General features: G+C 48.8%; 2 protein-coding genes across 3 annotated transcripts in view; both read left to right on the top strand.

Moving 5' to 3' along the window:
• MRPL18 (mitochondrial ribosomal protein L18) overlaps positions 1-2,216 on the top strand; it is a 6,129-nt gene extending 3,913 nt beyond the window's left edge. Inside the window, exons 3-4 of one of the 2 annotated variants that reach the window (XM_024748050.1) lie at positions 1,250-1,481; positions 1,998-2,216. In XM_024748050.1, coding sequence (XP_024603818.1) covers positions 1,250-1,481; positions 1,998-2,069 — 304 coding nt within the window. In that variant the 3' untranslated portion in view covers positions 2,070-2,216. The remainder of the gene's footprint in view (positions 1-1,249; positions 1,482-1,997) is intronic. The other variant, XM_024748051.1, reaches the window with a different exon arrangement.
• Positions 2,217-4,157: 1,941 nt separating this feature from the next.
• Positions 4,158-22,183, top strand: part of PNLDC1 (PARN like ribonuclease domain containing exonuclease 1) — an 18,899-nt gene continuing 873 nt past the window's right edge. Inside the window, exons 1-18 of the mRNA XM_024748005.1 lie at positions 4,158-4,233; positions 4,636-4,693; positions 4,985-5,058; positions 7,059-7,098; positions 7,848-7,971; positions 8,154-8,242; positions 9,523-9,623; positions 11,341-11,417; positions 11,609-11,752; positions 12,283-12,352; positions 13,950-14,035; positions 15,279-15,334; positions 18,262-18,326; positions 18,757-18,810; positions 19,003-19,045; positions 20,986-21,085; positions 21,402-21,577; positions 21,681-21,779. Of these exons, the coding sequence (XP_024603773.1) occupies positions 4,158-4,233; positions 4,636-4,693; positions 4,985-5,058; positions 7,059-7,098; positions 7,848-7,971; positions 8,154-8,242; positions 9,523-9,623; positions 11,341-11,417; positions 11,609-11,752; positions 12,283-12,352; positions 13,950-14,035; positions 15,279-15,334; positions 18,262-18,326; positions 18,757-18,810; positions 19,003-19,045; positions 20,986-21,085; positions 21,402-21,577; positions 21,681-21,779 (1,532 nt within the window). The remainder of the gene's footprint in view (positions 4,234-4,635; positions 4,694-4,984; positions 5,059-7,058; positions 7,099-7,847; positions 7,972-8,153; positions 8,243-9,522; positions 9,624-11,340; positions 11,418-11,608; positions 11,753-12,282; positions 12,353-13,949; positions 14,036-15,278; positions 15,335-18,261; positions 18,327-18,756; positions 18,811-19,002; positions 19,046-20,985; positions 21,086-21,401; positions 21,578-21,680; positions 21,780-22,183) is intronic.

Raw genomic sequence — 22,183 nt, forward strand, 5'->3', positions numbered from 1 at the left:
GAAGTGAGAGAGTAGCATTGACATATATACACTACCAAATGTGAAATAGATAGCTAGTGGGAAGCAGCTGCATAGCACAGGGAGATCAGCTTGGTGCTTTGTGACCACCTAGAGGGGTGGGATAGGGAGGGTGGGAGGGAGATATGTATAGCTCATTCGCTTTGTTATACAGCAGAAACTAACACAACATTACAAAGCAATTACACTCCAATAAAGATTTTAAAAATAAAAATAAAATACCGTTGCATGGCTGTTTTAATTAACTGACTGCCTATTGATGATTATCTTTTATGATTTCAAACAGTGTTGAAATGAATTGTCTTGTCCATGCAATTTAGCGGTGAGATTGGGCATATTTTCATGGGTTTAAGAGTCATTAATATTTTTCTTTTCTGTGAACAGTCTGTCCATCCTCTGCCTATTAAGTTACTGGTCATTTCCTTATTGATTATAGGAGGCTTTTTACATATTATGGAAATTAGCATAATATATGATTTAAAAGTATTTTTTGTTTCATTGCTTGCCTTTTGACTTTACTGTTTTGTTTTCTTATTTTTCTTAGCATGCAGAAAACTTTGTTAATTTTTTTTTAAACAAAAGCCATATGATGTAGTTTGAGGTCATGTTAAATAGCTTGATATAGTTAAATAGGTTTATCTTACTTTGACATTACTTAAAACTTCTCCCATGTTGTCTTCTAGTACACTTATGATTTCTGTTTTTATATTTAAATCGTGAGCTAGAAAATAAAAGCATATAGTAAGGGGACTTCTCTGGGGGTCCAGTGGTTAAGACTCCACACTCCCAATGCAGGGGGCACGGGTTCGATCCCTGGTCAGGGAACTAAGATCCCACATGCCACATGGCGTGGCCAAAAAATAAATAAAATATTTCCTTCCTTTAAAAAAAAAAATAGCATGTAGTAAGTATATTTTTATCCAGTGTAGGGTCAGCAACTTAGCTTTGCCTCTTCAAGTCCTTTTTTGAAGTAGATGCTGTGTAAATCTCAGCAGTCAGAAATACCAAATTTCTCCTGGATATTTGAGGCTAAGTAGAAATGTTTGGTTTATTGCTGATGATATTCTCATAAAAGCAAGGGAAAAACACCTTTCCCAAGTAAAAGCCAGGTTAAGTATGCTGAAGTAAATGAACCAGACATTACATTCTTGAGAAATATTTCGGCATTTATTCACCTGAAGTCATTTATCTTTAGAATTCTTTTATGATTTTATTCTCTCACCTCATTTAGGTTGCGAGTTATAAGGAGTCAGCATCACATAGATGCGTTTGTTGAGCATCGCAATGGCCAGACTGTGGTTTCGGCATCCACTCGTGAATGGGCTATTAAAAAACACCTTTATAGCACCAGAAATGTGGTGGCTTGTGAGAGTGTAGGACGAGTGCTGGCAGAGCGGTGCTTGGAAGCAGGAATCAACTTCATGGTCTACCAACCAACTCCTTGGGAGGCAGCCTCAGACTCGGTATTTTTGTTTTCATGTACTTAGTTTAAAGGTATTGTGTTAATTCTTGACACTAGATATTTACATAATAATAGTTCCATTTTTAAGTTCTTTCCAAGTGTCAGAGCCTGAGGTCAGTATCCTGATGTGCATTCCCTCACAGCAGCCTGTAGCGCGTCAGCACTCGTATTCTGTAGGTCAGCTGAGGCTGGCTGGCCCAGTCCTCGTGGCACGGGGCAGGCTTCAAACCCACGTGACCGATTTCATAGCCATAATGTTGACCACTCTGCTTCCCTGTTCATATAGTAACATCTTGTCGATAGAATATTTTAAAATGCTGCTAATCCTTGACATCTCTACATCCTCTTTTTTCTTATCTGTGTCGTTATTAAGGTCACTTTCTGAAAAACCAGTGTAGGCTGGGAAGTTAGCAAGGATCAAATCAGGTGTTTATTTCTCCTTCTCTTGGGAAGTGAACTGTTGTCAGCTTGTGGTGTTGACTTCATCTTTTCCTTTTTTCCTGATCTTCAAAACCAGATGAAACGACTGCAGAGTGCCATGACAGAAGGTGGTGTGGTGCTGCAGGAGCCTCGGAGAATCTATGAATGAAGCAGAAGCGTTGCTTGATACTTGTAAATGTAAAGCTGTCAGCTGTTCGTTCATCAGAAGAGAGTCTCTAGACGAACCGCCAGCTTGGACGTCCTGTACAGTAACCTAACAGTGGAATGTTATTAGTAAAGGTTGTCCTCTTCTTTCCTTGTGTGTGTTTATTTTAAATCCAGGGCTAAATTCTTCTCCTCTCTCTGACGTGAGAGACGTATTTGAGAAGAGCTGTTGCCAATTATAATTAACATTTTTTTTTTTTTTTTTGCCGTACACGGGCTTATCACTGTTGTGGCCTCTCCCGTTGCGGAGCACAGGCTCCGGACGCACAGACTCAGTGGCCGTGGCTCACGGGCCCAGCCGCTCCGCGGCATGTGGGATCTTCCTGGACCAGGGCACGAACCCATGTCCCCTGCATTGGCAGGCGGACTCTCGACCACTGCACCACCAGGGAAGCCTGTAATTAACTTTTGAGGAACAAATGTTTATAAGTTAAAGAATAAAGGTATATTGTGAACTCTTATTTTCTGGTTATATGACATTTTCTCTGCCTTTGAGCTCACTGTGGCATGGGTACACATAGGTTTATGCATTTGTCACCGTGGCTGGGTTGCCGCTCAGGGTGTGGAGGTGTTTTTTTAATAAGAGATGTCAATATCAGTCAATTTATTATAAACAGTCATGTGAAGATAAAAGGGGCAAATCCTAACCTCAGTTGGGCTCCTGGATCCTAACAACCAGGTTTGAAAGAAGAAAGGAATGCAGTGAGGAAAGGAAATGGACAGGGTTAGTGTATGCTAAGTTTGCCATCAAGTGAAAATTTGTTAGGTAGGAGATGAAGCTTGAAGTACATTCAGGTTAATTTAAAATTGAAGTGGGGTAGATGGGAATCACGGCGGGTCTCTTAAATGAGTGGCTAAATCAAAGTAAGGTGTTAACTGATTTTGGCTATTTAAGACAAATGCGAAGAGGAAGAACCAGTAAGCAGTTAAAGTGGCTTCTAGAGCATTTCCCCCCCACATTTGAAATGTGTACTCCCAATTGTATATTTATACAGAAGTGAAATAACATCGCTACTGTTAATCTAAGTATTCAGTGTATTATTATTTTAACAAGAAATACGTATGCACCAACATTTTTTAAAAGTTTGATTCACTCTGAGAGGCCTTCAGAGTGCAATGGCTTAGTAGTCCCCTTCTGATCAACAGATACCCCAGTGGACACATTTACAAATACATAGTATAGTTCTAATATTTTCTTCCCTCTTCTTAAAGATTGGAGCATCTCACTTTGAAGACCACAGTCCTAGAAGGCTGTTCAGACAAGTCTAGAGTTCAGGGGAGGATGCAAAGGAGACCACGGACTGGAGTAGTGTGGCTTTGGAAATTGACAGTGACAAAAATAGGGTTCACCTGTAAGGGACGCCATAGGTAGGGATTTTTTCTAGGCGTACGATGTAGATCATCTCTGTACCAAGAACTTCAGTTTGATGGGCAATTTTTGAGGCTTTGTGTGGCAAGTTTGATGCAAGGTATTACAAAGGCAGCAGTGATGCAAAATAGAGAGGGAGAAGGCGGGTTGTTGGGGAGGAGATGGGACAGACCCATGTTGGCGGCGATGGCCAAGTTGGGAAGAAGTGCGGATTTGGAAAACCGACAAGATGCAGTCCCTCTATCCCTGCACCGTAGCTGCAGTACCTGATCTACTGCAATTCTTTCAGGTGCTGTTTACTGGTCCGTTCCTACTGTTTCAGGGTCTTCTTTTCCTACCATTCCTCTTCACATTCTACGTAAATGATATTCTCCCCTTGTAGGGATTGCGAAGAAATTGCTGCGGAGCAAGGTAAATGGCCTTTGAGCGCCAGGGCGGAGTCTAACTAAGCTTCGCTTCACCGTAGGGGCCCAAGTGTAAGATCAAACGCCCGTGGGTGGGCAGGTGGCCGGCGCCGCCCTCCGCCGGTCAGAGGCTCCCGGGGCTGGTGGCGGTGTGCTGGGCAGCGGGTTTCCCCGCCGCGAGCCCTTTAAGACGGCGGCGCGGCGGAAGCGCGTGGCAGCACGTGGCCGCACCGGGCGCCTTCAGCCGAGCTGCGCGGCCATGGACGTGGGCGCCGATGAGTTTGAGCAGAGGCTCCCTCTGTTGCAGGAGCTCGTCCTGGGCGCGGACTTCGTGGGTAAGGCGCCGGGATTCCGGGCCTCGTCGCCGCAGCCCCCTGGCCGGCGGGAGGGTGTGGTTCGGGCGGCGCAGGGCGGAGAGGTGAGGCCCGGCTGGGTGGTTGCCAGGTTGCAGGAGGCTTAAAACAGGGCCCCTCCGAAGGACAGGGTGTGTGCCTTCTCGGGCCTGGGGGGGATGTTAGGCAGCAGTTACAGCCTTGGCCCCAGTTTGGTCCAGGTGGAACGGGGTGGCCTGGCTTGTCCTTGCTTTGGCTTCCTCTGTTCTCCCTTCTTGATTTCTCCTGGCCTCTTGAGCAGCAAAAAGGTGAGCCAGAACTTTTACCACCAGCAGCGTTTACAGCACAAAGAGCCTTGCGATGGCCTGCGCCTGGGGACTCTTGTCTTTCTTGCCTCCCCTGCAGGTCTAGACATAGAGTTCACTGGTCTTCGTTCTAACCCGTCCGGGCCCCAGCAGATCAGGTAAAGCTAAAACTGCCTTAGAGCTGAGCTGGAGAGTTTCTCGGCCGCGCGCTCCTGGACGACACCCTGGCCGGCCAGCATTGTTTCCCGACAGGCACCCTGTTGGCATTGGGCGGGCAGGACAGCATTTTGTGTGGGGTTTGGGGACCTGGTCCTTGTCAGGAACGCTGGTTCTCTAGTTGTAACAAGGAAAGTGCTGCCCCTGGTTGAGACGTGCTGATCCAGCACGGAGGCAGTGCTGCCTTGATGCCATCTGCTTGCCTCTGCACTGAGATGCCTATTTTTTCACAGTCTGTTTGACTTGCCATCAGAGTGGTATCTAAAGACCCGTCAGAGTGTTCAGCAGTTCACCATCTGTCAGATTGGTGAGTTTAATCTTCAGTTGTTTCTTATAAGTTACTGAAATAGAGACTTTCTTCCTTTTTTTTTTTTTTTTTTTTTTTTTTTTTTTTGCTGTGCCCGGGCCTCTCACCGCTGCGGCCTCTCCCGCCGCGGAGCACAGGCCGCGGACGCACAGGCCCAGCGGCCACGGCTCACGGGCCCAGCCGCTCCGCAGCACGTGGGATCCTCCCGGACCGGGGCACGAACCCACACCCTCTGAGGCGGACCGCCAACCACTGCGCCACCAGGGAAGCCCTCTTCCTTTTTTAAAATTGTCTTTGTGTTTCCTACTGGGAAACAGTGTTTCCTACTGGCGCCTTTGTGAGATACTGGCTATCGTTTTGCGTGCTCATTTGGTTTTTGGCCATGTCATGCCTGCGAGACCTAACACTTCAGAATAAGCAGAAACGTGATCTCCATGCCTAAATCAACATTAAGGAACTTGTACCATCTTTCAGGGAAAAATTTGTATGTTTTCTTTAAAGAAAAATCATACAAGATCATACTATAAACATGTTGTTCTGCATCGTTTTTTTTCTTCCCCACGACTGGGGTTTAGAGATCTTTCTATATCAGCATATACAGATTTCCTGTTCGTTTTTTTTTTTTTTTTTTTTTTTTTGCGGTACGCGGGCCTCTCACTGTTGTGGCCTCTCCTGTTGCGAGCACAGGCTCCGGACGCTCAGGCTCAGCAGCCATGGCTCACGGGCCCAGCCGCTTTGCGGCATGTGGGATCTTCCCAGACTGGGGCACGAACCCATGTCCCCTGCATCGGCAGGCGGACTCTCACCCACTGCGCCACCAGGGAAGCCCTCCTGTTCGTTTCTAACGGTTGCATAGCACTCCAAACTGAATGTATCTGTTGGCTCCCCCTCCTAATGATGAGTACTTTAGTTACCATTTGTATGTGATGAAACAGGGCTGCATTGACTGTCTTAGTGCTTATATGTTACTGTGTATTTGTGAATATATGTGTTTGGTATACTTGTAGCAGTGGAGTATGTGCATTAAAGTATTGATTTGTTGTCTAACTATTGCTCTTCCTACCAACCATCTGAGAAGTTTACAGAGACTTACACTAACAGGGAATGTGTCTGTTTCCCTCACTCACACTGAGTATTACCAGTCTTAATTTTTTGCCCACCTGGTAGAGGAAAAATGATCTAAAATTACCGTTCTGATTTACATTTTTAATACAGGATCAACAAACTGTTTCTGTAAAGGGCTAAACGAAATATTTTAGGTTTTGTAGGCCATACTGTCTCTGTTACAACTACTCAGTGCTGCCCTTGTTAATGAGAAATCAGCTGTAGTTAATACACAAATGAATGAGCTAGCTGTATTTCAATAAAACTTTATTTAAAAAACAGGTCATGAGACATTTTACTGATTCTTTTCCTGTGAATGATGGTGAACACCCGTGTGTGTGTGTGTGTGTGTGTATGTGTATGTGTGTGTTTTGCTCTGTGTCCTTGTCCTTTGCTATTATTCTGTTGTGATTGTTTTTCTTAATTGTGAGACCTCTTTGAAAGTATGGGAAACAGCACTTAGATGCGTTTGTATTGTTTTTCCCCTACTTCAAAGTCTTTTTCACTTTGTGTGTGGTCTTTTTAGCGGTACAGACATTCTAAAGCAATTAAATGTATACATCTTCATAGATCTTAGTGTTTTCTCTTTTTTCTTTTATTATCCCTTTTTTCTCTTTTTTTTCTTAGTGTTTCCTTTTACTAGTTTTAAAACCATAGAAGTGTCAATTTAACATTCTGTGTTTGAACAGCCAGTCACAATTATATTTCAGTAATTTCCGTGTGAATGACAGTTGGACAGTTCTCATGTTTTGACTCTTCATTTCTTTCTTTTTTAGAAGTTATCTTAAAGCTCGTACAATAGCTTTGGGTGCAAAGTACTGTGCAGAAGTTTTTCTGTAGTTAACTTCTGGTAGCTTTTCTTTTGGTATTCATTCTCTCTACCATCATTCTTCTAGGATTGTCTATGTTTTCCAGTATTGAAGGCGAGTCCAACAAGTATGTATAAAGACCTTTGGCAAAACACATGGCTCTTGCCCATTTACCTTCTCCACCTGCTCCCCCTTCAAATTCTGCGTCAGGCTCTGAAGCGCTTTGGCCCCGGGTGCTCTGTAGACTCTCCGGCTTCTGTGCCCGCCACCCGCCTCCCCTGCCGATGCCCGCTGGTCCTTCAAGTCTCTCAAAGCAGCACCATCTCTGGGGGCCTTTCCCAACACCCCTGTACCTTTGGTGCTCCTTTCCCCATTTCCTTGTCTCCTGTGTGCGCCTTCAGGATTGCAATTAACAGTGTTATAATGAAGGTGATGTACCTCCCAGGCGGCAGCAGTCAGAAAGGATGCTGGATGGCAGCCCCACTGTCTCAAATAGGGCGTCAGACTTTGTTCCCCAGGGGCAGGATCTCTGCCTTTTTTCATTGGCCACCCCCATGCCAGTCATAGTGCTTGAGATATAGCTGACATTCAAGTACAGTGGACCCTTGAACAACACGGGGTTTGAGCTGCATGGGTCCACTTATACTCAGATTTTTTTCACTAAAATGACGGTACCCATGTGTAGACACAGGGCAGGCTGTAAATTATACGCGGATTTTGACTGCATGAACGGTTGGCGCCCCTAACCGCCGTGTTGTTCAGGGGTCAACTGTACTTCTCAAGTGGAGGGAAGAGCCCACTCAGAAGCCTGTGGTGTGAGCCAGAATTCTAAAACTGGTTTTCATCTTTTTCTCCCTATGTGTATTTTTTTTCTAGGTATGAAGCCCATTCGTGTAACTTCTTTCTCTTCCCTACAACATTTGGGATTTTGGATTCAGAGTTCTCTTTCCAGGCTTCTAGTGTTCAGTTTTTGAATGAGCATGGCTTCGATTATAACAAGGTACAGCATTGGAGGAGGGGACCGGGAAGGGTTGCAAGGCTATCTAGCCCACCTGGTCTGAATCCATTTCCTGTCCCCTTTCTGACTTGTCCTCAAAACGCGGACAAGGAAGGTTTCTTTCCACTCTGCTGCCAGCACAGAGGATGCCTCTGACTAGTTTCCTTGTCTGTTCCTACCTTCAGTTTCTCAAGAATGGAATCCCATATATGAACGAAGAACAGGAGAAGAAAATTAAACACAGCATCCTGACTGGGAACTGGAGAGTTCGCAGGTAAAGCCTGCTTCTCCGGGTGCTTTGTGGGTTTCTTTGCTGCTGGTGTGTTTCTGGCTTTCCTGTGCGTAGACGTGCTGTCTCCAGGACAGGCTGACCTCACACCATCAACTTTAGCTGGCGTAGCTTCCTGGACCCACGCTCAGTCAAACGCAACAGCCTGAAGTGCTGGTGATACCGTTCTCAGGCCTGAGATAAGAAATCTCTCACTGTGTAGCGTGTGATTTTAGTGTTTAACAATGAAGGGGAGAAAGAACTGACTGTTAATTTGGTACTCAAAGAGGCAGGAACCCCATTCCAGGGCTAGAGGGGAAGATGGCTCTGTTGGCCTCCTTGTGAGATGTTATGTTGGCCTCCCACGTGATCTTAGGGATTTTTCAAGGTAAATCACAGGTAGCCTTGACCAGGTAGTCACATGCCTTGGCTTGGGCACGTTGCCCCACGTGCCTGACACTGCTGTGTTCCCCAGGGCAGGATCTCTGCCTTTTTTCTTTGGCCTCCAGTGCCTCCAGAAACCCAGTTGTACTGTAGGGCTGGGGCCAGGCCTGCACAGCCTCGTTGTGTGCTAGAAGGAGCAGGCCGCCCGGGCCCACACAGGCCCTGCTGTCCGCTAGCTTTCTGGTTTTGAACCAGTCCTCTAAGGTCTTTGAGCTTGAGACTCTTTGCCTCTCTCAAGAAGGGGTTAAATTAGACAGCTTTTAGTTCTGGAATGTTACGATTATCTGGTCCAGATAATTATGTAATGTGGGCATTTTTTTTTAATGTCTGTTTGTGGTTTTATATAAAAATACCTTTTGGAAGGGAAAAACAAATTGAATTTTTAATCTTCTGTTACCTTCAAGTGTTGGAGAAAAGTCTTTCCTTTTCTCAGCATAACATCATGTCCTTATACTTCTAACGCAGGAGAAGGTGTACTTACCAAAGTTGCTGTCTTCTCCATGCTTCAGCAGATGGTGCTCTTCCACCTCTGAGAGCAGGATTGAGAAGATAGGGCTGATGGTGTTGTTCAGTGTGGACTGCATCCCAGCATCCTCCCGCCCATAGTCCCGTCCGAGGGAGGGGCAGAAGGGCTCCTGAGGACAGACCAGAGGGTAGAGGCCAAGTGATTGGCTTCCTGTTGCAAAACAAGACTCAGAAAAGAAGTGGTCTCTTTGGGGTCCATTTTCTTGCTGAGATCACAGTGTTAAAACAGGAGCCTTCAGAAGCCTCTCCCACGTGAGCGCTGTCTCATGGTTCTGTGGTCTTCCCCAGCATTCCCGCTTCACTGTGCCCATTTTCAGTTCTCTGGATAAAGATCAAATCAAGGTGGTGATTGACGAGGTGACGCGCTGGCTGGACCTGGCAGAGGAAGGCGACTGGATGACCCTCCCTGGTATCACCGGTAGGCAGGAGGTGGCTCCCCGGCCTGGGAGCTGTGGAACCGGCCGCTGTAACGTGCTGGAGGGTGGGGGAGCATCCCTTCTCCCCTGGTGGATCCTGGGCGGCAGCTCAGCAGACACATGGTCCTTGTGGTTAGATAGAGTCCTGACCTCAATTCTGAGGTTGAAGGGTTTTCAACCGATTCTGAATTTTAAGGTTGAGGGAGTAAAGTTCCATTCAGAGCCATCCTTCTTATCCCAATCCTTGGTGCCCTATGGACTCTTGCTTTGCTGTTGTTAATCTCTGAATTTCTCTGAATTTCCCCCAACGGGACAATGTGGGATCACAATGAACCTGCCCTAGAATAGCGGTTCTCAGCCCTGGTCGGTGGACCCCAGGGGTCTCTGAGACCCTTTGCAAGGGGTTCACAAGGTCAAAACTCTTGTCAGAATATCACTCGGCTATCACTTGCCATTATCACTGTGCCATTTGCACTGATGGCCCTGCAGCAGCGGTGGGTAGAGAGGCTGGCACCTCAGCACAGGTGAAGGGAGGCGCGTCCGACCACGCTGGTAGTCGTATTCTTTGTTACTGCTTCCAGTTTTTAAAAATTCCAGTTTTACTTGGAATTTAGTGAAATAATTCTTTTTAGTGAAATAATAATTTTTAATTTTATTAAATCTCAACATTTGATTGCTCATCTTTTAAAATATTCTGTGTATCAAAATAAGTACAGAAAAAATAAATATTCATGAAACATTGCTGCTGCTACCGAAGTACAGTGGTTGTCTTGGGCAGAAGCACTTGTGCAGGTTTTTGTGTTGAGAGTTGAATTAGCTCCCTTTTATTTACTTATTTATTTAAAGGCATATATGTGTGTGTGTGTGTGTGTGTATATATATATATAAATATATATATAGGCCATGCCGCATGGCTTGTGGGATCTTAGTTCCCCGACCAGGGATTGAACCCCAGGCCCTCCTTCGGCAATGAAAACGCTGAGTCCTAACCACTGAACTGCCAGGGAATTCCCCTAAGGAATATAATTTTTACTTGAAGGAACTGACTGGTTGTTTCAATGTGGGTATTTTCAATCACTTTCTCAAGTGAAAAAAGTAAGCCTTGTCTTCAGGGAGACTAACTTACAGTATTTGCTAGAGATGAAATTTGACCTTTCAATAAAAGACTGGAATTTTGGAAAGCTTGCATCTGTCACCATAAGCTGGACAACTTTATGAGACCTTTCTAATGAGATCAGTGGCCATATGTACAAGTGCCTTTTGATGGTATTGTATGATGTGTGAACACTTGGACAACGTGTATGACTCAGGAAACCAGTGTGCTCCAAATAACCAGCACGTGATGTTACAAAATCATGGGCAAAAGTGTAATGAATGGGTTTATTATTTTTAAAACTTGGCGATTTCGAATTTCATGTATAGTTTTAATTTCTAACATGATGAATATCAAGACCCGTACCCCCCCACACACAAAGACTCTTTGGGGTCCTCAATTTAAGAGTGGCCCCGAGATCAGAAACTTCAAGAAAGCTGCCCTAGATCATGCCGTGCCATCCCTGTCGCTTGGCCTTGTGGGCTTGGGTATACCTAAGAGCTGTCTTTCCACTTGATCCATCCATCTCTCAGCCGCTTTTCCTCTTGGGCTTCTCTTGAGGGGAGGGTGGACTGCCGTTCCAGGGTCTGCAGTGGTTCTGTGCAAGTCTTGTTTCCTTGCTGCAGGCTTCCAGGCCTTCGAGGTCCAGCTTGTGCTGAGGAAGGCCCTCCCCGACATCTGGACGGTGATGAGAGACCAGGGGGTGAGTTCCCACCTGGAGGGGGGCAGCCTCAGTGGCTCTATCATTTCTCTCTCATTTGGCCAAATCTGGCCTCTGTGAAAGGCTTCTTCTCCCCCGCTCCCTCTCCTCCCTTTTGAGATGAAGGACCACTTTTTTGGCCCCATTCCCAGGAACCCAGGATACAGGGACCTTGTCTCTACTTCTCCTTTCAGGTGACAGTGAAGAAAGTGAGTAAACGGCATCGCTGGTATCTGGAGAACACCTCTTGCGATCGAGAGAGCTGTTGGCAGGAGAAGATTCTTCTCTCTGCGAGGGGTTTTTCTGTGTTTTTCCAGATGCTGGTGAAAGCCCAGAAGGTAGGGAAAAAGTATCTCTTTCCTTGGTCTTCAGCAGTCTTTTGTAATTTTGGCTGTAGGTCCTAATGGGTCCTTCAACAGTACGCTAAGATTCCTTAAGATAAGTGACTTCCTTTTTGTTAACTGGCTTTATGGATCTAACCTTGCTTTCACAAAATCATGACAGATTCATTTGGGGAAAGACTGTCCCTGTGAAATATTACTAGTTCTTCGCTCCTTTCAGACACATGGGCATTTCAATACTGATTGACCTAAAACTACTTGGGGACTGCACATGTCTGCTTCACAGCTTAGATTCCCAGCGCGGCCCAGGCCTCGAGTCCCTCTGACTCGCTGCTTTGCTTTTCTGGCCTTTAAGCAGTCAGGCTACCTTTCATGGGAGTGGAGTGCAGGTGGGGATGGGATTACCACGTCGTCAGAATGCAGTGGGTTCTAAAGCTGCACCCTTGGCTGGAGACAGCGGTTAGTCGGTGGCGTCTGTTTTATTTTTGCAAGTTCATTCCTCTCACCTGTCGATTTCCTCCAAGTAGCCCTTAGTGGGACATAATATGTTGATGGACCTGCTGCATCTCCACGAGAAGTTCTTCAGACCTCTCCCAGGTAGGGACAGACCATCCTTCTCCTGCCTCTGACCTTAGCTTGCCATCCGGCAAGGGGATTGGCCCAGAATCGTGCCCCTGAGGGAGCCCCTCCACACACAGCCATCCCCAGGGCCTCACAGGTGTCCGGAGAGGTCGCGTACATCTGTGCCTCTTACCATTTTCCTGGAGCTGGGGGACTTTCTCCAGGAGAAAAACTTACATTTGAATTGATACTCTTCCCCCCTGTTATGGAAGTTGTTCAGTCTCATTGCATAAGACTTAGCAAAATCAGAGACGGGCAGGGGACGTGTCATCACAGCTATAATCCTGACACTTTTTGCTTTTCCCTCTGTCATGGCTTTTTACGTATTTGACCACACTGCGTAGATGATTTTGATTTTGGCTTTTTTTCACTTGCCAAAAGCATTTATTTATGTCATTAACCTAAAATCATTTAATGGCCACGTGGTACTGACTTATGCCCGTCCCAGTCTTTTCCATGACTGATGCCATTGGACACACAGAAGTGTGACATAGCAGTTAAAAGCACGCATTCAGATGTCACGTTGAGGCCCCATCCCACCATTGTTATGTGCGATCTCAAGCAAGTTACTTAAACGTGCCTGTTCTGTTTCCATGTCTGTAAAACGGGGGAAATGATATCAACAGTATGGATATCAGAGTTGTTTGGGGATTAAATGAACTAACGATGTACTGAGAACACCAGTGTAGATTGAAAGGGGTGAGAAGGTTCTAGGAGAGAGTTCTCTAGGAAATGAATTGATTAAAAAAAACACCTCAGTTTGAGCATCTTGAGAGAACTTGGGGAGAATCAAGGGTAAAATAATCACTCACCAAAAGACTAAGCAAACAACCAAACAAAAAAATTGCTGGAACAAAAGCTGTGCCAGAAAGGAAGTCATTGGAGGAGACCACCTGGCCCCTTGGTGAGTAATGCACAGGTGCTGGCAATGGTGAGGCGTACGAGGTAGAAGGGGTGATTATTTTCCTACCTCGTGGGAGTCAACAGTTTAGTGAGGGCCCCAAACCGGGAAATCACCGAGCAGCGTGAGCATGTTATTTAGAGATGTGGGAATCAACTCCGAAAGAAAAAATTGAAGGTCGTTGCCTTTGGGGAATAGGAAATGGGAGGGCAGTGAGAAGAGGGCTAGCAGAGGGGTTTGGGTTGGTTTGTTTTGCAGACAACTATATGCAGGTATAATTTTGATAAATACGTGAATTAATAGGTAATTTTTATCAAGGCACTTATAATTTTTAACTTACTGGATTTTTCTTTGAACAGTTATTTACAGACTTCACATCTGCCTTTCCAGTCATACCTCGTTCTCCCTTTTCCATTGGCTAGAACTTTGCAAATTGCGTTAACTAATGTTGGCCTGAATTTGGGAAAACCGTTTAGCTTTTGCTGTTACAAATGGTGATGTCAGGTTGGTTTGAGATTCAGAAATCCTTGATGATTAGGAGTAAGGATGTTTTCAATTCCTATTTTGTTTTATTTGCTTTATTAGCCAGTGTTGGTGACAAGCTAGATTGGAGAATTTCTTCCCATTTTTACCAATGAACTCACTTCTGACTATCTGGGTCTTTCCCTTCAGAAAGCTATGATGAATTTAAGCTGAATATCCACAACCTATTTCCTGTTCTCATTGACACCAAAAGTGTGGCAAAGGATATCTGGAAGGTAATAAGTTAAACTGCTCTGGGGAAAGGAATGCTTCGTTTGTCCCACTAACACTTAGCTTTCTCGTTCTTTTCAAAAGAACGAGAGCGTGCGTTCCTTGAACGTTTCCTTGAACCCTTTTCTCGTATTTTACAACCAGTATTGGTTTTCTTTTTTTATTCTACCACCTCTGAGTGATGCTAGCTTATGTGTGATTTTTTTTTTCTTTCCTTCATTCAAGTTCTCACGTTTTGACTTACTGGTGTGTAGTTCACGGGCTTATTTAGATGGCACAGCAGAACAACTTGTTCTAGAGCTTGGTGTACACACAGTGAGTGTTTGCAACGTGCTTAAAGAGCGTCAGGGTTGGGGGCAGGGATCCCACTTGAAAAATTTTATCTTTACTGAGCATTAGGGCCATGGGATTTCAACCCAGACACATTAGAATCACCTGGGAGGGTAAACACTGACACCCAGACCCCACCTTCAGCTTCTCTGGTGTAGAGGGGCCGGGAGTGGCATTTCTACAGCTGCCAGGTGACTTCTGTTCTGCAGCTGAGGTTGTGTGGAGAACGGAAGCACCCAGCTGGTTTAGAAGTTAAAACTGAGGAACCAAACAAGGGGAGCCAGATCAGTGTTGTAAATAAAGCTTTAAGCCGATCAGAATTACAGTTCGGTAAGGAAACCACAAAGACGGCACTGGGTTACTTGGTACATCTTTGCCCAGAGACACACGTATTACTCGTACCTCACGTATTTCTAGCTGACGGTGTTCTGTGACGCTGCCCATCTCCACGGAACGGAGTTCTAGGGCGAAGCGGGAAGGACGCGGGGGCTGATCTGAGGCAACTAGTGCAAACCAGTCTCCACTGCACGCGAGATGAGGTGAACTCTGGGCCTTGGTGACCTGGCAGTCCCTTAGAGTACCTAGTGCCCTGCGTAATGTGTCCTTGGCCGCGGTCTTGTGCCTTGGAGTCCTGTGTTTCTCAAACCCCTAAAACACTTGTCTTTGAAGGAAGTTGCTGTGTTGTGTTTGTGGCAGTTTTCTTAGGCTGGGTTGCCGGGTCCCTTATAGGAAACCCAAGGACACTAGGTACCCTGACATCCGAATTAAGGAATAAAGATAGGTGTGTGTGAAGAGAGAGGAGTTTATCGGAGTTTGCATTTTCCAGGTCATTTTAATGGCCATTTGGTAATACCTGAAGCAGATAATAAACATAACCACAAATGTCTTATTCTCCCTAATTTGTTTTCCATATTATAGGAACTGAATTTCCCAAGGGTTTCAAATCTTTTAGAAGTTTATGAAGTACTAAACAGGTAAGGAAGCTGCTTTTCGGAGCTGCTTATAGATCAGGGGTTCTCACCTGGGGCGATTTTGCTCCCCAGGGCACATGTGGCAACAGTGAGATGTTTTTGGTCGTTACAGTTCAGGGGTGCTACTGGTACCTAGTGAGTAGAGGCCAGGATGCACGGGACAGCCCCCAACCCAAAGAATTCTCCAGCCCCAAATGTTACTGGTGCTGAGGTTGCGAAACCCCCTTCTGGAGGGGAAGGGGCCTGGTCAAATACCTACAGCTGTTTAATTATCTGGTGTTTTCTGTTGGCCAGGGTTTTATTTTCCTTGTGATCTGTTTGATTATTGGAGTGATTAGCTCCATGGGAACAGATTTTGTTCTTCTTTTGGACCTTGATGTTTCTCTCAGGCCTACAGCAGTGCGAGGCATAGTAGGTGCACATTAAACACTGGAGTGAGTGAACGGTCCTAGTACCGGGTGAGTTCCTGCCCTTCCTACAGGAACAGCGACCCTGTCTTCCCTCGTGTCCCAGCCACGCTGCGGGCATGTGCTGGCAGGAGTGTGTTGCCTGGAAGGCCTGGAGTGGATGGGGGCTTCTCTGCCCACTCCTTTGTCCCCAACTGGGGGGACCAGCAAACCAGAGCGGGGAGAGGGTGGCGTCGGGAGCAGTTGAAGGTGAGACCTTTTGGAAAGAAGCTGTGTCTCTGTGGCTCGCTGTCATCCGGCCACTGGCACGGGGGCCCCTGAAGATGCCTGGCCGGAGCCGCACTGGCCTCTTGAGTCTCCCATAGATGATCTTTCCGGCTCATGGCATCCGTTATTTCCGACGTGATCGTCTCCTCTGGCCCCTTAGGCTTCATCTCCTCCTATATCACACGGCCCTCCTGGCCTTCATTTCTAAGAAGAAAACAAGAGGCTAGAGGCGGGAGTGTCTCAGCCCCCTGCAGACACTTGCGCGGTGTTACCCTCTTCGCCACTGTCTCTCCTGTCAGCCCGTACACAGGACGCCTACCGTGTATGGGGCCAGGGCACGACGGGCTGCCCTCCCGCAGCCTGTCCGTCCTCCTGGCCCTGCACCTTCGCTCCGTTCAGCAGCCTCCCTGCCCTTCGTGCCCCCTTGACCCCCGCCGTGTCCTCAGCCTCTCCCTCAGCATCAGCATTTTTCTTCTAACTCAGAAAACATGAAGCTCCCCTCGGTCTCCCCTCTTGCCACCACTGTCCTTGTTCTGTCTTTACAACAGGCCTCTTCAGAGGCCTCGCCTTCTCCTGGGCCCACTGAGGTCAGGTTGCCTCCCCTCCATGGAACTCGATCTGGGTATCGGGGCCCAGCTGATGGGAAGATGCGCACAGGCGTTTGGAACAGGGCGTGGCAGGCGGTCGTGCTCAGTGTTAACTTCTGTCTGGCGTCTGACACCCTGGGCCCCTCGGCCCCCTTCCCTGCCGTTGCGCCCTCTCCCAGCTTTCTCTTATTTTCTGGTGAGTGTTTTAATCTCTTCCTCGCGGGCTCTCGTTCTTCCACTCAGTCCCTCACATCTTTCCAGGGTCCCCACTGTCCTCATCTTCCTCGTTACCGTGCCCCTGGGTGACCGAATCCACCCACCCCCAGCCTCGGCGACCACCACGTCTGTGCCACCGCGGCTCCAGAGTCCTCGCGTCCTGACTGCCTTCTGGTTGTTCCTGTACCACGTGGCCGCAGGCACCTTCTGCTTGGCCCGCCTCTCTGCCCGTCAAACCCACTCCCGTGTCTGGAGCAACTTCTGCCACGTCCTGACGGCGCCAGGCGCTGTGCCGATGGCTCGTGTGCAGGTGTGAGAGAGAATCTTGTTTTCAGTACGCAGGCTCTGCATCGAGACTTGCTGGGTGTAAATCCCAGCTTTGCCTCTCACTAGCTTCATGAGTCACCTTGAGAGCAGGCCCCCAGAGCGATGGCCACCTTGCGGCTTAGGAGCAGATGAGGAAATCAGGGTTCAGAGATGTGAAGCATATAGAGAGGTACCGATAGATTCTGTTGGAAAACAGGTGAAGGGAAGGTTTCCCTGTCGAATGCCAGCCGCGTTCACCCACATGCCAGAGCTGAGACCTGGAAGGGGACCCAGAGCTGGGCCACCAGCGTCTTCTAGTCAAGGCCTGTTGGTTTTACTCCCTAAATGTCCTGGAAACCGGTTCCTTTTTCTGCATCCCCAGGATCATTGCCTTCTCTGAGGCCTTAATTTTTATTCCAATGGTGATAGTAGCTCCTCCCCGGTTAGCTTGGCGGCCTGACCTACTTTATCTGCCGGGCTGCCACTTGAGTGATCTTTTAAAATGTGAACTTGACCATTTTTCTGGTCAGAGTCTTCCTCTGGTTCCTGAAGCCCCACCATAACGTTCGAGCTCTTTCCCGGCCCCTGCCCTTCGCTGCGGGCTTCGCCCTCTCCCTCGCTGTCTCTGCGTGCTCTTCTCTTGGCTTGAAGTGCCTGGCGCTGCCCCATTTCCTCAACCAGGTGAGTCACTGGGGTTCAGGACTCTCCTGTAGGACCACCGACTTCAGGAAGCCTTTCCTCCCGAAGGCCTGTCCCTCGATAGCCAGACGTGCACTGCTCACGCCTCGGGCGTCGCATTTCTAGGACGCACTGAACAGCAAGCTCCCGGGGGCAGACCCAGCATAGGGTTGATCCTGACGCCCGGGCTGGGGTCCCGCGTCTGGTAAATGCTCAGAATGACGCGGTTGGAGCCTCTGGCTCTGCTGTTCTTTCTTCTGTCCTGTTGCCTGGTTACCAAGACCTGTCTGCCCATGCCTGGATCCTTGTTTTGTTTTCTTTGTTTGTTTTATTTTATATTAGAGCTGTGTTTCGTTGTGATTTTCAAGGAGTCCCAGTACTGAGGACGTTTTTATTTGTTAGGAGGATGAGGGGAGAACGAGAAAGGATTGTCAGCGAACGTTTTCTGTTGATCTTTCTTCTCTAATAGTGACTTGAATCCCACCAAGAATTCTGGGCCAGTGATTATTCACGCAAGCAGATGTGAAAAATACGGTACGTATGTTTGCCTGAGCTGTGCTCCTCCGAGGTTGGCACGGCTTTGAGGTGCTGGAGCTCAAGCCGGGTCTCCACGTGGCAGGTGTGGGAGGGCCGGGTGGGGCTTTTCCCGTGCCGTGTCCATATTATAACCACCCGATCGAAAGGAGCCATCCCAGAAGGCGTCGGAGGTCCCGGGGGCGTCCGTCTGTCCGGAAGCCCTGTGCTTCCACCTCCCGTGGCGCTCTTGCTGCTGTGGGGAGGTCCTAGGTCGAAGTGGGGTATGGCTGAGAGAAGGGTGCGTGGTCTCTGCAGGAACAACCTGTAGGCTGTGTGTGCACGGCCGACGTGGGTGTGGAACTGGGGCGGGGTTGGGGGAGAGTCCTTTCCCGGGCTGTGTTCTAATCGCTGCTTGACCGTCTCTCCTGCTTCTGGAAAAACACTTCAGTTGAGACAAAGTATCCCCACGAAGCAGCGTACGATGCCTTCCTGTGCGGATCAGGTGAGAGTTGCTGTGCTTTTAAAGGGAGACCCCTGTCTTATTTTCAGTCATCCCCCGCCATCCCTGGGCCCACCCCCCCTTTACTTCCAGGTGGGTGGCGCATGTGGAAATAAGGCCGGAGTTTGCATATTTTGATAAGGTGATCAGGTTGATCCTCGATGTCTGTCACGTTTCTAGCTTCTTTTTTTCTAGTTCTTTTGAAAGTGGCCCACTTGCTCCTATGGAAAGTGCACGGGTGAGTGTCCCCTTCGTCCTGTGATCTCATCAGTGGTCAGGATTTGTTGAGCCCTCACTGTAAACCAAGACCTCGGGGCTCCCACACTCTCCCAAAGAAGCAGGATGCAAGTGTCATTGTGTAAATGACACATTTATGGAAGCAGCCCTCCTCCATAGGCGGCCTTTCCCAGCCTTCCTCCCACCCTGGGGCTGGTCCCGGCCCCCCTGCCTCTTGTGTCGGCCTTGGGAAAAGTCACTGTCGGGACGCCAAGACAGTGGGTCAGGCTTGGGTTCCGCACCCGCCCCAGTGTTCCCCGGGCAGTATGCTTGCTTTGTCTGTTACCCTCCTGTTTCCTCGTGTCGTGTAAACCGCAGTGAGGTAGGAGGGCAAAGCATATAGGCCAACAAATGATCCATCCTCGGGGTTCACACAGTCAGGCTCGGGAGAAGGGCAGTGACTTGGAACAAGGCACACAGGGGAAAGGTTCTTAAAACCTCAAATTGGAATCTTAAATGCATTTTCTCAGGGCATTGTCATCCTGGATGCCTGCAGTGCTGGGCTTGTAGGCATCAGCTCCACACGTGAACTGTGCATTCTGTGGCACCATCCTTGCCGCATACATGTGTTAAGTAGGATTTAGGGACTTCCCTGGTGGTCCAGTGGTTGAGACTCTGTGCTTCCAATGCAGCGGGCACGGGTTCGATCCCTGGCTGGGGAACTAAGATCCCACATGCTGGGGATAAAGATACCCTTCAAGAGGGTTTTTTGTTTTTTTTTTTTTAATAAAAGTAGGATTTAGCAGGCCAGGGGAAGGAGCTGATCAAAACTGTGTTCTTTGGGACTGACTTAAACATTTTCAGACTCTACCCTGTTAATGTGGGTACTGCCTAAGTTGTCTCTTTTGGTAAAGGGTATTATACACAGAAATAGCCTATGACACATTGATGTGAGGCTTATAGCTTCAGTAAGAAACCCCCGCCCCCGTCTCCTTCTTCCCTGTGCTCTGACTGTGAGGGCAGCTAAGAGCAGTGGAGCTTATTGATGCCTTAGTACCTGGACCTTGTGTCCTTAATTTCTTTTTTTTTAATTAAAAAAATTTTTTTTAATTAATTTATTTATTTTTGGCTGCGTTGGGTCTTCGTTGCTGCGCACTTTCTTTAGTTGCGGCGAGCGGGGGCTACTCTTCGTTGTGGTGCGTGGGCTTCTCATTGCAGTGGCTTCTCTTGTTGTGGAGCACGGGCTCTAGGTGCACGGGCTCAGTAGTTGTGGCATGTGGACTCAGTAGTTGTGGCTCGTGGGCTCTAGAGCACAGGCTCAGTAGTGGTGGTGCACAGGCTTAGCTGCTCCGCGGCGTGTGGGATCTTCCCGGACCAGGTCTGGAACCCGTGTCCCCTGCATTGGCTGGTGGATTCTTAACCACTGCGCCACCAGGGAAGCCCCAATTTCTTTTAATCCTCAAAACCTAGAAACCCTCCTAGGTTTAGAGAAGCTCCGTAGCAGCCAGGCCTGCCTGGTGCCAAGGGCTGTGCTTTCTCGCGGGCCTGTGCTCAGGTACGTGGTGGTGTCTGGGTGGAGGCGAGGCTGAGTCACGACAAGGCTGTGGGGCGAGGGACGGCCATTTGCAGTCTCGTCGAGGGGCGATGGAGTGGACCTTCCTCTGAACAGGGGCCTCGCTCATCCCCTGAGCCTGTGGCTGATGTTGGTGAGCCTAGGGGCCTTTACCAGATGGCCACCAACAGGTGGTAACCCCTGGAAGTTCTCCCTTGGCTCGGGCCGTGGTGAGAGCTCGCTGGTCGTGTGGGGGAGGCCCGTCAACAGAAGTCCCAGAGCCTGTGAGGGGAGGAGGGAGGGGGGTCTCGGGCAGCACCTTGCCCGTTGTCACCAGAGCCTCAGCTGCGGCCGAGGACGTGGGACACCCCCCGTGGGCCTGAAGGCTTTGGGGCTTTCTGTCCTCATAGGGTTCTTCCCATCCCCAAGCCCTCCTTCCCGCTGTACCTCGATGTGCTGGCTCCCTATGTGAACCAGGTGAATCTTATCCGAGCCGGGGTCCCCAAGATCGTAAGTAGACTTCATTTTGCTCCCCCCATTCGGAGGCTGGAGGCAGCTTGGGGCTCTGGGGGCTATCAGGGGCTTCTGATGGCCACCAAACGCGGCCAGAGAGGGCGCTCACGCCCCACTAAGCCTGTGACTGTCTCCTGTGTTTTCCCGCCTGAGCCAAGGTGAGCTCGCCCGTTCCTTCCTCCTCTCCTCTCCTCCCCTCTCCCTCCCCCCTGCTCGCAGGGCCTGTCCTAGTGTCTCTCGCAGGATTTTCCAACTGGGTAGGTAGTCAGTCAGTAGGAACTGTGGAAAACCTGTTCTCTTCCCTGTCTTCTAGAATTTTTCGGGTCCAGATCACCCCAGTATCCGCCCTCCCATCCTCATTGTCACCGTCAAGAGGTGGCCCGGGGTCAGCGAGCAGCAAGTCTACCGCGAGTTTCAGAACCTCTGCAAGTTTGATGTCAGGAGACTGGTGGGGAGCCACTTCCTTCTTCTGACCAATAAGTTTAAGGAGTAGGTGCCTCGGCTCTCAGCCCCCGCCCTCCAGCTGCGGCCACTTCAGCCGCTCGGAGCAGCTGTGCTGCTTGCGCGCTTGACCGAGCCCTTCTTTTGGCAGCACCCGGAGCATCCTGAAGGAGTACAGGTGCCACCCCACCCTGCAGGTCTCCCTGTACCGCTACTGGAGACACTCCCCGAACGTCAGCTGCCTGTTACAGTAAGTGACCGGGACTGAGGCTGCTTCGGACTTGCCGGTGGTCCCAGCTGGGTGTGAGTCGATCGAGCACAGCTCGCTAGCCGGTGTGTGCTGGGCAAGGGGTCGTTGACCAGCACGCTGGACCAAACGTCGTTCAGTGACGCTCAGCAGACGTTGATCGAGCACGTGCTGTCTTCGGCACTGTCCTAGGTTCCAGGGCTTCATCCGTGGATGAAACAAAACCCCCTGTTCTCGTGGAGCTCGCACTGGAGTGGGGGTAATAAACGAGTGACCTGCACGGTCTGTTAGGTGATAAGTGTTAGAAACGAGCAGGGTCGGGAAGCGGAGGGCTGGCCTGGGGGCAGGTTGTTCTTTAAAGGAGAAGATCGGGGCCCTCATAGAAGGCCCAGGAAGGGGGTGGGGGC

The sequence above is a fragment of the Neophocaena asiaeorientalis genome, unplaced genomic scaffold (genome assembly GCF_003031525.2).
Source record: "Neophocaena asiaeorientalis asiaeorientalis breed wild unplaced genomic scaffold, Neophocaena_asiaeorientalis_V1.1 scaffold123, whole genome shotgun sequence".
Lineage (NCBI taxonomy): Eukaryota > Metazoa > Chordata > Mammalia > Artiodactyla > Phocoenidae > Neophocaena > Neophocaena asiaeorientalis.